The sequence below is a fragment of the Cetorhinus maximus genome, chromosome 22, assembly GCF_964194155.1.
Source record: "Cetorhinus maximus chromosome 22, sCetMax3.hap1.1, whole genome shotgun sequence".
In the NCBI taxonomy this organism is placed as follows: domain Eukaryota; kingdom Metazoa; phylum Chordata; class Chondrichthyes; order Lamniformes; family Cetorhinidae; genus Cetorhinus; species Cetorhinus maximus.
Window position 1 is genome coordinate 47711913 of NC_135900.1, and position 16985 is coordinate 47728897.

Consider the following 16985-nt stretch of genomic DNA (forward strand, 5'->3'; position numbering starts at 1 on the left):
TGTTGATGTGACGTAAGGTGTCAGAGGAATCACGGGTGTAGGTGGGAAGGGACTGGACAAGGGGAGAGAGAAGGGAGTCAAGATAACGAGAAATGAGTTCCGTGGGGCAGGAACAGGCTGACACGATCGGTCTGCCAGGACAGTTCCGTTTGTGGATTTTGGGTAGGAGGTAGAAGCGGGCCGTCCGAGGTTGGGCGACTATCAGGTTGGAAGCTGTGGGAGGAAGATCTCCAGAGGAGATGAGGTCAGTGACAGTCCTGGAAACAGTGGCTTGATGTTCCGTGGTGGGGTCATGGTCCAGGGAGAGGTAGGAGGAAGTGTCTGCGAGTTGACGCTCAGCCTCCGCGAGGTAGAGGTCAGTGCGCCAGACAACAACAGCACCACCCTTGTCAGTGGGTTTGATGATAATGTCGGGGTTGGACCTGAGAGAACGGAGTGCAGTAAGTTCAGAGAGAGACAGGTTAGAATGGGTGAGAGGAGCAGAGAAATTGAGATAATTTATATCAATAATTTATATAGATTTTTCTTTTCCCACCTATTTCCATTATTTTTAAATCTACAACTAATACCTTGTCAATCTTTCCACCCCACCTCCACTAGAGCTGTACCTTGAGTGTCCTGCCATCCATTCTTAATTAGCACTTTTCTTAGATAATATCACCACCTTCAACACCTCTTTGATCCTTTTGTCTGTGACATCTTTTGATTATCTGCTCCTATCACTGCTTGCTTGTCCCTACAACCACCCTACCCTCAACTTCTCTCCCCCCGCCCCCCACCTTAAACCAGCTTATATTTCACCCCTCTCCTAACTATACTTCAGTTCTGTTGAAGGGTCGTGTGGACCCGAAACGTCAACTCTTTTCTTCTCCATCGATGCTGCCAGACCTGCTGAGTTTTTCCAGGTAGTTCTGTTTTTGTTTTTTAACAACAAAAGAGTTGGTGGTACAGTGTCAAAGATAGTGGTAATGGGCAAGTAAAGAAACAAAAGATGCATTTAGAGGACCTGTGAAAGGTAGAATGCCAAAACAAGGGGAAAACTAGACTAAAACCGAAATCTGCAAAGAAAAGGAAAACAAATGGGGGCTGAGATTAGATCTGTAATTGCTGAGTCTGGAAGGCTACAGGGCACATAATTGAAAGATGAAACCTTGTCCTTGTGTTTCATACAGTCTAACCAGTTATGTCATAAATCCTGGGACTAAGTAAATGGGCCAAAATGCTTTTTTTTCCCCTTTCAGTACTGTATATTCCCAAGTGCTCTGGAATAACATAATGGGGTAGAATGTCCTAGATTGAAAGAATTAGCACTTCATTCTAATCCAAGAAATTCTACTCCATTGAATTGTCCGAGTAAACTCACGTCTCAGAAAAGGAGGGGGAGAGGTAGACTTAGGGTTGGAGGATTGGATCTTGGTTGGGCAGGAAAGAGAGACTAGGGTTTGGAAGGGTGTGATGCTCCAAGAGCGAGCTTTAATTGTGGCTTTCAAATAGGAATTGGATAAGTACCATAAAAGAAAATAAACTTGGAGGGCCGCAGAGAAGAGCAGAGGATTTGGGCTAACTAAGTTGCTCTTGCAGAGAGCAGGCATGGACTCAACAGGCCAAATGGCCTCCTTCTGTGCTGCAACCATTCTGTCCTTCTCTCCTCTTCATGTGTGCATCTCCTCCTATGAATTTTGGTCTCTGCATTTTTTTTATTTCATTCAAAATATACAATGTTGTAAAAATTAAAGGAAATGCGTGCAAGAGAGACACAGATAGTGTCACACATTACCCTTTAAAAAAAAACTTAAATAGGCCTCAAGTTAACATCCCGTGGCAAATGCAGCAAAATCTAATGGCTGTTGAAGCAAATACAGGTGAGGCCAGGTTGTAACATGCTTGTAAATTTCATGCGCTGGGTAAATGACTGGCTTTTTTTCCAGATTGTTTCTGTTCTTTAACAAAACATGATTCTTTGAAGTTTGACACGTGGAATGTGATAGTATCATTGATCTCATTGGCAGCCTTCCATCTCATGAGATGGCCGTGATGGTCAACTCTTGTGCTCAGCATGGTCTAGTGTGACTCAGGAGCCCCACTCGGGCATGGCAGTCTCTGTTACATATCCTGCAGAGGAAGACAGCGGGCTGAAAAGGTGCAGATTTACTGGCCTCTGTTTTCTCTGGGCCCTCTTTTCGGCTAGCTGAGCTTGCTGCTTCTGCTCATCTGTTCCAATGGCCCTCCAAACAGTCAGCCTCCAAAGGTCACAGCTGTCAGTAACTATCCCCCAGTTATCTGCGTAAATATCCACCATCTTTATATCTCACTTGCAGGTGTCCTTGTAGCAGAGGTATGGATACCCAGGTGGTCATGACCCAGTGGCCAGTTCACCGTACAGAAGGTCTTTGGGTACACGGCTATCATTCTTAGCGATGAGTATATGCTGATGGAATTAGCATGCTCCAGGACCTCTGAGTGACTTTGTCCGAGAAACATAGACATAGAAAACAGGAGCAGGAGTAGGTAATTCAGCCCTTCGAGCCTGCTCCACTATTCAATATTGTGGTTGATCTTCTATCTCAACAGCGTACTCCCACACCCTTCATGCCTTCAGAGTCCAGAAATCTATCTATTTCCTTCTTAAATATATTCAGTGACTTAGCCTCTCCAGCCTTCTGTGGTAGAGAATTCCATAGGTTCACCACCCTCTGAATGAAGATGTTACTCCTCAGTTCAGTCCTAAATGGTCTACCCCGTATCCTGAGACTGTGACCCCTTGTTATCGACCCCCCCCTCCCCAGCCAGAGGAAATATGACCCCTGCATCCAGTCTGTCCAGCCCTGTCAGGACTTTTTTATGTTTAAATGAGATCGCCTCTCATTCTTCTGATTTCCAGTGAATACAAGCCTAGTCGGCTCAATCTCTCCTCATATGATAATCCTACCATCCCAGGAGACAGTCTGGTGAACCTTCGCTGCACTCCCTCTATGGCAAGTTTATCCTTTCTTAAGTAAAGAGACCAAAACTCACAATACTCCAGGTGTTGTCTCACCAAGGCCCTGTAGAGCTGCGTAAGACATCCTTGCTCATGTACTCAAGTCCTTTCGCAATTAAGACAAACATACCATTTGCCTTCTTAACTGCTTGCTGTACCTGCATACTTGCTTTCAGTGATTGGTGTACAAGGACACCCAGGTCCCTTTGTACATCAACATTTCCCAATCTAACACCATTTAAATAATATTCTGCAATTCTCTTTTTCCTACCGAAGTAGGTAACTTTACACTCATCCACATTATACTGCATCTGCCATGTATTTGCCCACTCACTCAATCTGTCTAAATCATCTTGAAGCCACTTAACAACCTCCTCATTGCTCACATCCCCACAAAGTTTCATGTCATCATTTGGTTCTCTCATCCAAATCATTAGATATATATTGTGAATGGCTGGGGCCCCAAGCACTGATCCCTGTGGTACCCCACTAGTCACCACCTGCCATTCTGAAAAAGACCCATTTATTCCTACTCTGTTTCCTGTCTGCTAGCCAATTCTCAATCCATGCCATTACCCCCCAATCCCCTGTGCTTTAATTTTACGCACTAACCACTTATATGGGACTTTATCAAAAAATGGGACTTTTTCAGAAAATCCAAATACACCACATCCACTGGTTCTCCCTTATCTATTCAGCTAGATGCATCCTCAAAAAACTCCAGTAGATTTGTCAAACATGATTTCGCTTTCATAAATCCATGTTGACTTTGTCTAATCCCGTTGCTATTTCCTAACTGTCCTGTTAGCACATCCTTTATAATAGACTCCAGCATTTTCTCTACTGATGTTAGGCTAACTGGTCTGTGATTTGCTGTTTTCTCCCTCACTGGGGTTACATTTGCTGGGATTGTTCCAGAATCTACAGAATTTTGGAAGATGACAACCAACACATCCACTATTTCCATGGCCACCTCCTTTAGTACCCTGGAATGTAGTTTATCAGGCCCTGGGGATTTATCAGCTTTCAGTCCCATTAATTTCTCCAGCACTATTGTTTTAGTAATACTAATTTCCTTCAATTCCTCTTTCTTACTAGACCTTTAGTTTCTTAGCATTTCTGGGAAATTATTTGTGTCTTCCTCCATGAAGACAGAACAAAGTAGATGTTTAATTGCTCTGCCGTTTCCTTGTTCTATTATAAATTCTCCTGTTTCAGACCGTAAGGGACTTACATTTGTCTTCACTAATCTTTTTATTTTTATATACTTACAGAAATTTTTGCAGTCCACTCTTATTCCTTGTAAGTTTGCTTTCAAGAGATGTCAAGGATATGTCTGAGACAACAAAGGTGGAAACCATTCAGTTTTTCTCCTGCCTAGCATACATTGTCCAGGTATCACTATTGTAGGAGTGCACTGGGGATACAGGCTTGGTAGACTAAGTTGGCTGGTGTTATCAGTCAGGTTGGTGTTGCTGCACACTCTCTCACTCAACTTATTGTTGTAGTAAATATCTGTCTCTCATTGCACTGCTCACATGAAGTTCAACAACCGTAGACTGGTAAAAGAATTAGGAATTCAGAGACTAATAGTTCTCAGAAGAAAAATTGAAATTGAAAGCCTGAAATTGTGGGCCCAAAAAGACTGAAAGGCTAAAAATGGGAAGCCTAAGTACAAGTCACATTAGCTGTAATTGTGAATAGGCAAGCAAGCTCATAAAGTGGGTAAAATGGGAGATCCGGAGACCTGAGGAAAGCTGTGGGAAAGTTAACGAAAAAAGTTATGTTGTTAATTGTCTCAGAGGTAGGCAATATGGCCAGTATACTAGAAGTTCAAAACCTGTTTCACAGCACCACCATGTTGCCAGGTTGTGGAACTGTGGAATGTCAGAGAGCAACTGCAGAAGTCCAACTATAGCAATGGAGAGACATATTAAGCCAGAGTTAACTGTGGGTTGACAGAACTTTCTAACGTTGTGTGCCAGTATAATGGTTATGCTTTTGGCCTAGTAATCCAAAGGCCAAGACTAATAACTCAGACTGATTCTGGCCCTTAAACATTTAATAGCGAATATGTACTGTCCATCTCCAAGGTCAATTTTGAATGTTAGGGTTGCTCACTGTCAGCACCCTATCATAGTACCAAAGTGTGGCTGTAATCTTTAAGGCCACAGCCTCAATAACATAAAACTATCTATGACACTCCAGTCATCTTGATGCAGCTTGCTAGATTCAAGTTGACCAATATCTGACCAAGACCCCAAAGTATGTGTGGGGAGCCATTGTCATTTCTGCTCCTCCTGGCCTCAAAAATAAAATCCTTGTTGGGCCCTTCAGCTATTTTGACTGTGGAAATGACTGATACAGCGTGGGTTGTGCACTAAGCCAGTTCTCACCCGAGAACCCGATGTATAGCTTAGGACTCCAGTCTGCATATTAATAAAAGTTTATTAGTTGCTTCAGGCTGGCAAACCGTAGGCCCCCCTTTAAAATAGCAGTGGGTCAATTATACAGCTACAGACTTAACTTTCTAACCCTATTGTATGGTTAATGCCAATTTCCCACCCCCTCCCCCCCACCAAAGTTAAATTTGACACTGGCTAGAACAAGTTACTTTGAAGAGACAGATTAGAAGCATTACTATGGACATTTACCATGCCGAAGCTGACCTGGGAGAGTTTGATGTTGTCAAAGATTTGTGGCATAATTTCAAAAGTTGTCAACTTTTTTTAAAAAATGATTGATATACTAGTGGAATGCCCATAACTGGCTCACAGAAAACTGGAAGATATGCTGTTTTATGACACCAGCAAAATGAAACACATAATATATTACTCTGCTGCTAACGTGGAGAAACGTTATCAGGTGGGAAGGTGGTGGCATAGTGCTATTGTCGCTGGGCTGCTATTCTAGTGACCCAGGTTAATGCTCTGGGGACCAGGGTTCAAATCTCACCATGGAAGATGGTAAAATTTGAATTCAATAAAAATCTGGAATTAAAAGTCTGATGATAACCATTGTCGATTGTTGTAAAAACCCATCTGGTTCACTAATGTCCTTTAGGGAAGGAACTCTGCTGTCCTTTACCTGGTCTGGTCTATATGTGACTCCAGACCCACAGTAATGTGGTTGACTCTTAAAATGCCCTCTGAACAAGGGCAATTAGGGATGGGAAACAAATGCTGGGCTGGCCAGTGATGCCCACATCCCATGAATGAGTGAAAAAAAAAGGTTTGTCCCACTAAAATAAACAGACAATAGAAATATTACTGGTCAGTATTAAACTGCTGTTTACGGATCAGAAGTTGATCGTAAATTATCATGAAAAAAACCCAAAACTTTTAAAATTCTGAAATTTGCCCAATACTCTCAAAACTTTTATGCACATAAATAAAAAGGCCAAATACCTAGCATAATAGAGTACAATTAATTTCCCTACAATACAACAATCACCACACTTCAAAAACTTAATTGGCTGTATAATCATTTTGGCTGATCTACAATTGTTAAAGGAATTTTATTTACATGATGCAAAATTGTTCTGTGCATTGAAATTGGTGCACAGGCTGAGTGTACCTTTTTTGTGTGTGTTAGTTTATAAAAGGAGCAATTGCTAACCTTTTCCCCACACTCCTAAAATAGCTCTTAGAAGTAAACTAATATAATGTTTTGAGCATGTTGTTTTTGTCTGTTAAGGAACATTTGAAAAGTTTTTCCCCAAGCTTCTATAATTTGACATTTAACAGCATAATAACTCCTGCTTGAACAAAGGAAGGAATGGGGAGTTCCAGAACCGACCAGAAGCAAGCAAAACCCACATTAAGGTAGTGGGGGTGCAGTGATAAAATGAATAGGTCAGCAAGAAGATTTCAGAAGAACTCACTGTCCTGATAAAAAGGCTGCAAGCAAGCACTTAGATGGAAGTCCAGAGTATCACATCAACAAAAAGTAATCAAAAGGGCTAATGGAATGAACTTATCTCAAGGGGGCTATAACACAAAGGGGAGAAAATTATGTTTCAGTAGTACAATGTCTTGGTTAGGCCCCATCTGAAGTACTGCAGCTAGTTTTGACACCAGAACATACAATGGATATATTGGCACTGCAGGGAATACAGCAGAGATTCACCAGAAAGATGCTGGGGTGCAAAGGATTAAAAATTTGAGGACAGCTTGCCTAAACTTGGCTTATATTTCCTCTAATGTAGGAGGTTGAGGATGATCAAAAAGATATAGTGATTCAATAGGGTAGATACAGGAAAACGATTTCCTCTGGCTGGGCAATTAAAAGCAATGGATCACAATTTTAAAATTGGGGCTAGAGTGAAATTAGGAAGCATATTTTCCACACAAAGGATAGTAAAAATATAGAACTCTCCCACAAAAGGCTATTTATGTTTGCTCAACTGAAAGTTTCAAAACTGAGATCAATAGGTCTGTATTCGTTAAGGCAATCAATTAATCCAGATCAAAGGCTGGTAAATGCAATCCAAGTACAGGTCAGCCATGATCTGACTGAATAGCAGAACAGATTCAAGAGTGTGAATAGCCTACGCTCGTTTCTATGTTCCCAAAACCCACCCCACAGTCCTCAGGGCTGGTCTCATTGATTATACAGTTTAAGGTCAACCTAACTTTTGTTTTGGATTTCCAGCATCCGCAGTAGTTTTTTGTTTTTGTTTTTATCTCTGACTTTTACTACACCCTGGCTTCCTCTTTCCTGTGTTCTTGAACGCCAGGATGCTCTCTAGTCCGACACAACACTTTCAAATCCAGGCCTCCCAGGAATGATCATAATCCAAGACTCCGCCTTACTAGTGCTATCACACTCAATGACTTCCCACCAGTTCTCCTCCCCATATCGCCCAGACCCACTATTCCCTTCCTGGTGGTCTCAAATCTCAGGCTCACTCTCCCAATATAATCAACCATATGCAGCTTCCCATTACCTATTTCTGCTATATGCAGTAGCTGTAACATGAGACATATTTGTTATCATATTTCACTGTAACCAAGATTTCAAATTAACTATATAATTAAACATATTGTCAAGGCCATTAATTTGCAATTTCTACAGAAGTAAACATAATGATCAAAGTTAAAACAAAAAGTTACTAGCATTCTAACTTTACTGTGTTACAGAATTGCAATTTCATATTCACTGTAAATAATATATTGTAAATTACAAACAACATTATTCTCCAACTCAGCGAGAAATTCCAGAGGAAATCCACTATTAAAGGTCTAATTTTCTACTGGATACTGTAGTAAATTTAGTGCAGATTCACTGTCCAGACTTCAAGCAAACTTAAAATTTGAGTTGCACTTCAAAATATTAGAAAAAGCAGTTATTTTATACTGAAACCATAATGTATATAACTTCTAAATTACCTTACTAATCATAATTAAATAAGAGTTCAGGAAAGTTAAGTTGTGATGGGCAGCCTAATGAGCAACTGAAGTTCAACCTCACCCAAATTTACCATAACAGCAGATTAATATGTCCTGTACTGCACAGTATAAAGGTCGCTATAAGCAATCCATTTATCTGACTCACCATGACCAATGCCACAAGATTTACTATGGTAAAAACAGCACATCCAGTGTGTGCATTTCCGAACTGTCACATTCATCCTTTCCAGTATCACAATCAACTTTCTAGATCATTCTTCATTAAAAACAAGTGCAAGAGAGAGACGGGATGGAAAATAGAGTGAGAGTTGACGTGGAGAGAGAGAGAGAGAGAGAAAACGGGAACACAAACACATAATGGAATGGGTGTGAGACCAAGTTTATGATGTGATCAGAGAGAGGTACAGAAAGCAAGTGATGGGCTAGTGGAGAGGATTTACAGAAGGACCATGACAAAAATAAAGCCAGACAGAGAAATATGCTAGACGTTTTGATATGGATTCAAATTCATCTATATCATGCATTAATTTCAATGTATGGAGTATTATATTCAAAATTGATAAGTATCTGCAGTGCCTGTTAATCCTGCAAGTGGCTGTGATAGGCCTTTCAACATTAAAAGGCATTGCTCAGTGACACAAAGTTGCTAAAACATAAGTAGCACCATGATTGCTACTGTTTCCGAGAAACCACTCAAAATGCTTCCAGAATGTATATTTATATATTATATTTCCCCGTCAAGAACTGAAATTCCTAATGTCCAAAATAAGTATTTAAATAAAGTAAACAAGAATTTACCCATTGAATTGTCCTTGTAGTTCTTAAAATTTCTCCTTCATAGTTTTCATTTTCTCCCAAAAGCCTGGTCTTTGTCCGAGCTCTGATGTCATCTTAATTTCAATCATGTAGTCTCATCATGCACAGTGTACCCAATTTCCTAGTATACATCAATGGTTGCTCAATATTTTCCTTTAACTTCCAGTGGTTTGTGATCAATTATTTTTCAAAGCAATTTGATGAAAACACAAAAACAAATTTCAAATATAGCATACTGAATGACTTTTAAGAAATAAAACTTTACAAGGACGATACCAAGACTGGGAGATTATATCTATAGGAAAGATTGAACATGCCGGGGCTTTTCTCTGGAAGACTGAGAGATAGACTGACATAGGAGGTCCTTAAGATTATGAAAGGGTTGATAGATAAGAAATAGAAAATAATGTTTCCACTTGTGGGGGTAGGGGACATACATTTAAGATGGTCACGATTAAAACCAATAGGGAATCCAGGAAAAAATAGGAGCGGCTAGAATGTGGAACTTGCTATCACAAGTAGTTGGACAAAATAGCAGAAATGCATTTGAGTGGTAAATAAGCACTTGAGAAAGAAATATATGATACTAAATTAGATAAAGAGGGGTGTGAGGAGGCTCATGTAAAGCATGAACCTGTTGGTCCAAATATCAATTTTCTGTGTAAATCGAGGCACTGAGTGCATTTTATTTTTTTCAAATAAAGTCAGCATGTGGGCGAATACAAGATATGACACAAGAGAGCGTGTACACACCACTAAACAAAAGCAAAAATACATACCATTGATTTTCTGCAGTGGGTGAGACCAAAGGACCCAATAACTTCAAATGCAACAACAGGAAAATTTATGACAAGGGATCCACGTGCAAGACAATTATTTACATTTCCAGCTACCAGTTATGATAAACTTCAGATTTTCATGGTCCTACATAACCCCGCGTTTCCCCTCCACGGAGATCAAAGGGTTTACGTGCTATCAAAAGGACTGGATCCCTCTCACAAGTCTGCCAATTCCTCGGCATTACCTCAAAAGCCCAAAATCATTTCACAGTACGAACTGGATGATTATCCTTTATGTAGCCAACCTGGAATTTCCTTCCCCAATACTGCCAAAGACTAATGCCTCAAAAGTCCCAAAGATTTGCTCGCCAGCAGAAATGCAACAATGTTCCTGATCCTCCGGTGTATCTGGGGTCAGAAAGGGGTCAGCTCATTTGACTCGTAGCAGCAGGCACTCAATACCTTCTGGCAACTGGAAATAGGCAATACAGCCTTGCCAGTAAAATATCCCCTCTGTAGCTTTGAAACTCAACTCTAATAAATGCAATTATTTGTCTCAAAATAGTTTCTTACCATGGAAATTAGAATCTATGATTATTGCATATTGATGAAAACATATATGTTTGTAATCCTTTAGGTTTCTAACATACTTACGAAACCAAAAGCCACACTTGGAATGCAGAAACCGTTGCTAAGGTAGAGAGCAATGATTCCAGATTCAGTGGGAAAAAAATAAATCTTTTGTTCATGTGAACTGCGACATCAACTGAAGTCCAAAATTAAAACTACTTATAATTAACTGCCAATTGTACAATGTCATTGCTAGAATGTTATAGATATTGACGTGCACTAAGATATTCTAAATGCTAGAAACCAGCAGTGTTCTTACGGTTGTGTCATTGTCATTTGACTTAATATGTTAAGGATATTCTGCAGATGGCTGTCCGACAATGCCACAATATTGTATATTTCTTAAAATTTAAGAGAGATCGACAGCTAGGTATAAAATTATGCTCCAAAGCAGCAAACAAAGTTCTCACGGCATAAATTTTATTCAACGTATTAAATATAGAACGATGTAAACAAATACCAAGATGTATAAATGTATCAAGATTACACAACTAAACTAGTTCTGTTGACATACTAAAATAAGCTACTGATTTCTTGACAAAACATATAGGTAAGCATCCTAATTATTCCTTTTTTAGAAAGATTTAGAAATATTGGTCACTTAAAAAATCGGTAGGCAATGTTCACCATTTTATCTATGTTATTACATTGCTTACATTGTTTCAATTATTTGATTTCATTGATTTCAGATCAATGGCAGCATTCTAGGATTTTCCCTATTTGTCAAGTATACATTTAATAACAAATCTTCACAATCTCTCCAACATTTCCCCTAAAAGTACAGAGCCGAAAGCAATTAGAGACGATTGAACAGGCCGCCATTTTACGGGCCACTAACAAACTCATCATCAATCGGATTATGGTGATCAGATTACAGTAGACGCAATTTGTTAATATTGCCTATATACCATTCACGAATGGTTCAGACAAAGCCGCATTTCAAAACGTGCGACAGTATTAAATGATCGCCAATATTACATACATAAACAAATTTTCACAATAGGTATAACGCGTCTTTTTAATCACCGCTGTAGGTAAACATAACAGCCAGCTGAGAACACTTTCCAAACTAAAAGTCAAACCATTGCCAACGCGCAGAGCGGTCATCCCGGGGTCAGTCACATTCAACACCACCAACCAAACCCAAAAGAAATAATTTACGTTCACTACGAAGCACTCGAGGGGAAATCGCTACCAAATTTTCAATATTACTCAAGAATGCATAACATAGCCAATGACAGCCACTTACAATAAATTGATACATTTAAAAAAAACACACTTCCTGATTTCAAAACATACCACAGAACACCCCAGTCGAATAACAATGGAAGCACTTTGAACTTACCAGATTGGAATTGGTTGCATTCGAGTCGTCTTCTGGGAAAGGTATGTAGACGGCTAAGGCCACACAATTAGCGAAAATAGTTAGGAGAATAATTATTTCGAATGGCCTGAGACTAAGAGTTAAGGAGCCATTGTAATTAGAAAAATAAACTACAACCCGAAAGCAAAGATTTACATCTTATTTGTTTGGAATTAAATATATCTTGCAGGAAGTATAATTTGGAATTCACCAGGAACGTCCCAAATAAATAAGAAAGGCACTAGAATATTACATGTCAGAAAGAAACCCGCGCTTTTATTTAGGAACCAGTTTTTATTTAGTCCTACAAGATACGTGGAGTCTGTAGCTATTGAAAATGCTATATGCGCGTCAATGTCTTTGAAAAGAAAACTGTTATTCTTGTTAAGTGTAAGTCTGGAAAACAAAAAGGAAGTATTCCCGAACATGTCAACTTCATCATTCATTGTTAGATCACTCCAAGTAAGCATATAAGCACATGGATGTGCACTGTCTAGTTCCATTGCTAACTATCAAGTCATAATCAGAAAAACTCCTGCAATGACTTTTCTTCTGCATCTTTACCTCAGGACTTTTCTTCTGCATCTTTACCTCAGGAATCCTACAAGGATCCATTCTGGCCCACCTTCTATTTCTCATCTATATGCTGCCCCTCAGCAATGGACATCCAAAAAAAGTCAGATTCCACAAATATGCTGAGAACACCCAGTTGGATCTCACCGCCACTCTCAACCCCTCCCCCTCCCCCAGATTTGTCAATGGGGTTATTCAATATTCAGTGCTGAATGAACAGAAACTTCCTCCAATTAATCACTGGTGAGAAACGGTCTCCACTCCCCACCACAGATTCCATTTCCTATCTACCAACTCCATGCCCCTCCCTGGCCACTGCTCAAGGCTAAATCAGACTGTTTACAATCTTCTAAACTGAGCCTGCAACCTCATCCTCTCCATCATCAAGACCACTTACCTCCACTTTTGTAACATCACTATTCACCACCCCTACCTCAGCTCAAATGCTACTGAAACTCTTATTCATACTTTTGCTCCCTCGAGACTTTTCAATGCTCTCTTCGCTGGCCTCCCACCTTGCACCCTCTGAAGATTTGAGCTCATCCAAAATTATGTTGCAAGGTGTCCTAACTCTCACGTTCCATTCATCCATTAGCCCTGTGGCTTGCCGATCTGCATTGGGGCGCAATCGTCCATGACTCAATTTTAAAAGCCTCATCTATGTTTTCAAATTCCTCCATGACCTCATCACCTCTCCGAATATCTAGTTATAAGATTTTGTTTGATAGCCTTCCTTAAAATATCTTACTGCGTTAAAAATACTACCCAAATACATATAGGGTCTTTAAAAGGTTCCAAAGCCTCCTAAAACCAACCCATCACTTGCGCTTATGTGCGCTTTGCATCTATGTACATAAGCACTTCAATCTGGCTGTGCGCATCTTTTTGCATACCTTCATGCCTGCAAACATTTTTATAATGTTTAGCTGGTCGAAATTCTCCCATTATTTCCTATCTTAAAGGATATTTCCATTCGACTATATTGATGCATGCTCGCCTCACAGGGTTTTTGAGAGTCAAACAGAAGAGAGCCCGTGGTGGACGTGTGGTCGCGGCGTTAGCTTGTTTTTTCTGCTTGCTATACTGTTGCCTTTTCCTTTGGGTTGAGTTGGCCGTAGAGACCATATTGTTGCCCATCATCGCGGCGGCTTTGGCTTGTCTGGCCGCGTCGATGGCCGCCTGCCAAGACAAGGCAGCCCCCGGACTTGGGATGTGCTCTGGAGCCAGACCGTCCGTCCTGGCATTGGGAAGGCCATGGGCAAGTATTGCCCGGCTGCTACCATAGTTGGTGCCTGGAATATAAAAAAAATCAATCAAGAAAATCTTGTATAAAATTTTAGACATGTATACACCATATCATTTAACCTGCAGTATTTTTTCCAATTATTTGCTGCCAATTCCTGATAATTCTCCGATTTTCAGTCAAGTGAAGTCTGTTGGGGATTTCGAATCAAAACAGTAAAAGAATATTGCATCACAGATAAATAACTTTTCCTATGTGTGAAACGATTAGGCAAATAGAATATATTATAATTTAAAATGTTCCGAAATTTGAGATTAAAAGGAAAAACTGCAACTTTAAATCATGACTTCACAGATGGTGGAGCCATTTCCTTCGCGAATGATTACAGAAAAGCTGAAGAAAAAAAAACAAATCTCCGTCCATAGTTCAAGAAATAATGATTCATCCGGGAGCTCGATTAAAAAAACCTCGAAGGCAAATATAGATGCCGTTCGTATTACCTTTACGATACAATCGCCAAACATTCCCCATATATAAATATAGTATTTAACTATAAAAGAGCAATTTTTAAAAGGCATCTGGACAACTTGATCGCATGTTAATTTCATGTGAAATACATGTGCAGCAGCACTACTTCGAACGAATCTTTCACCATGCATGTCTGCAGATCAATCTTTGGGAGAAAACAGTGCAAGACGTTGCATAAAACATATTATTCTGCCAAACTGTCTGTTAAATGTTGCCATACAACCCAAACACCCACCGGTTATATTCATGGAAATAAGATTTGTGATGCTCCTCTCGTTTTCTCTCTCTCTTTCCCTTTCTCTATTTCACAGTTCTTACCTTGATGGTTTTCTTCGGGAATATACATCCTCTTGTTTTCATTCAGCATTTAAATACGCCAGATTTTTGCTCCGCAAACGGCGATTTATTACCTGATCCCCATTATTATAATAAAACGCAAGTAACTGATCCTCTCTACCTCCCTCTTTCTCACAGCACATCCTGACTACATCCGGGGCTTCACAAAGAGCACATCATACACATTCCAAGCTCGCTTTCACTCTATTCAGTGGAAATTATGGGAGGAGAGAAAATATCCAGGGCAGCTCTCTGAGGGTTAAATGAGAGAGGATCGGTAAAAAGTAACGAAAACGACCGAACGAGGCGTGGAAAATAGACGGGGAAAAGAAAACATGCAGTCTTGCAGGCCATTCCCTGCGATCACTGGAGGAGTCCTCTGAGCGCTATCTCCTGACTGTTTCCAGATGTTCTTACGTGTAAAATAAACCAAGCACATTTTTTCTCCAGTGCCTGGAAACAGTTTATGGAATCGTGACGTAAAATAAGCAAGTGGGCAACGTCTCCCTGAGCCAAGAAAAGCAAGAAGCTCATGCCAATTGTTTTCTTCTTTTGGCTTAACCCTATGTTTTATTTCACTTGTTGATATTTTTCATTTTTGTATTGAGAAATGGAAGAATAAAGCAAATATAAGATAATACATTTGTAGAAACACAAAGATTTATTTCTCCCCCTGCCAATTGGTTTTGAATAAAAATGTTTCCTGTGTATACATTTTGTATTAAGTCATAGCGAACAAAAATTTGCCTATGACTTTTGGTTGATATAAACGATAGAAGAAAACAGCATTAAGACTAAATGAATTTCTGAAGCACAAATCCCAAGGAAAAGACATAGATACCTGCCAATCAGAAACTAAATTACTGGAAATCTCCTTACTGCTCATTAAGAACTGTGTCACTAAGTACTGAATTCAATTTAAGCAATGGTGAGCTTTTTTACCTCTAAATAAGTAAACCAGAAGCAACAGAAACCAGCTCCTCGGGCCCAGGAAGATAACACGTAAACATTCCAATTAAATAATTATAGCTAGAATTTTCAAATCAGTAAGAAACAAAATAAATAAATGGGTGGAATCAAATAAGGTTTTGTGCATAAATTGTGCTGTTGCAGGATTGTGGCCAATTTAGTTAGTAAATTGAACTTGAAATAGGTGGGTATGGGTTTAAATCTATTAGATTATTTTGTGCAGCTGAATACATGTTATTTTTACTTCACAATCATTCAATTTGGAACAAAATGCATTGGGATATGAACCTTGTAACAAACTACACCAGGATGTAACTTTTATCTCATCTTAAGTAGAATGTCACTTAGCTGTACCCTTCCCCCTCTATATCCGACAACCCCATATTCTGCAGTATCACCACACTGCCTGTACTGCCATTTCTGGCTATTTCTTTATTTATATAGCAGTTAATTATTTGTTTCTCATGCTAGCTGAATCACCTTTAATGCTAAATTATTGTTTTTTATGCTCAGTTAAGTAAGTTTATGCTATTTTTTCTATTTTAAAGTTGATAGATTTTTGCCCATGCCATTTTTGTGTTAACGTAATTAGCTTAAATACTAACCCAGGAGTGTGGATAATAAATTAAACAAAAATTCAAACTCATTGTCCTGCCAGGTTCAAATCACTTACAAAAACAAACTTAGATTCTTTACACCTTGAAATCTATTTCTCGTATCTGTTAAAAGACCGTAACATTGCAAATTACAGATGTATTAATCATGGGAGTAAAGAGAAAAGGCTTTTATTGATTTTAAATGTGAGATATATATAAAATATAGCACTGTGAATTCAATCTCTAGTTTCTCTCAAAGACTCTTAAAAGCAAAGAAAATCGCAAATCCTGAGATGAAGTGGACACCTACTTTTCTTCAACTCAGAAATCTACTAATGTGCCCTGGGAAATCATGCAATATATTAAGATAGCACAGATTGCATATTGGAAAGTTCTGCAAATAGGATGCTCAGATGCCCGGATGGTGTAGGAAAATTGCTACATATAATTGCATAAGGATTTTTTTAAAAATCAATTCTAATTTTGGATGTTAACGGCTTTGTTTACTGAGAAAGAGTGAAAATAAACCAAAGCTTTTGATTTCACTCAACTGCTCTCATGAAAAATATAACTAATTGAAGCCCAGGTTGAGACCTTGAAGTCAAATAATTAAACAAAATATTAATAAACTTGATTTTCAATTAGCAAATGCATTTCAATATAAATTAGTGGGAATTGGTGCACTTTGAAAAAGAAAAAAAAGACTTCCATTTATATAGTACCTTTCACATCCAGCAGACATCTGAAAGTGCTTTACAGCC

At 39.2% G+C, this 16985-nt stretch overlaps 1 protein-coding gene across 1 annotated transcript in view; it reads right to left on the reverse strand.

The window, feature by feature from the left end:
• Nucleotides 1–15038, reverse strand: part of cacna1c (calcium channel, voltage-dependent, L type, alpha 1C subunit) — a 1337968-nt gene extending 1322930 nt beyond the window's left edge. The window contains exons 1-3 of the mRNA XM_078568241.1: nucleotides 14642–15038; nucleotides 13520–13844; nucleotides 11962–12067 (exon numbers count right to left, since the gene is read on the reverse strand). Of these exons, the coding sequence (XP_078424367.1) occupies nucleotides 11962–12067; nucleotides 13520–13844; nucleotides 14642–14690 (480 nt within the window). The 5' untranslated portion in view covers nucleotides 14691–15038. The remainder of the gene's footprint in view (nucleotides 1–11961; nucleotides 12068–13519; nucleotides 13845–14641) is intronic.
• Nucleotides 15039–16985: the final 1947 nt, after the last annotated feature.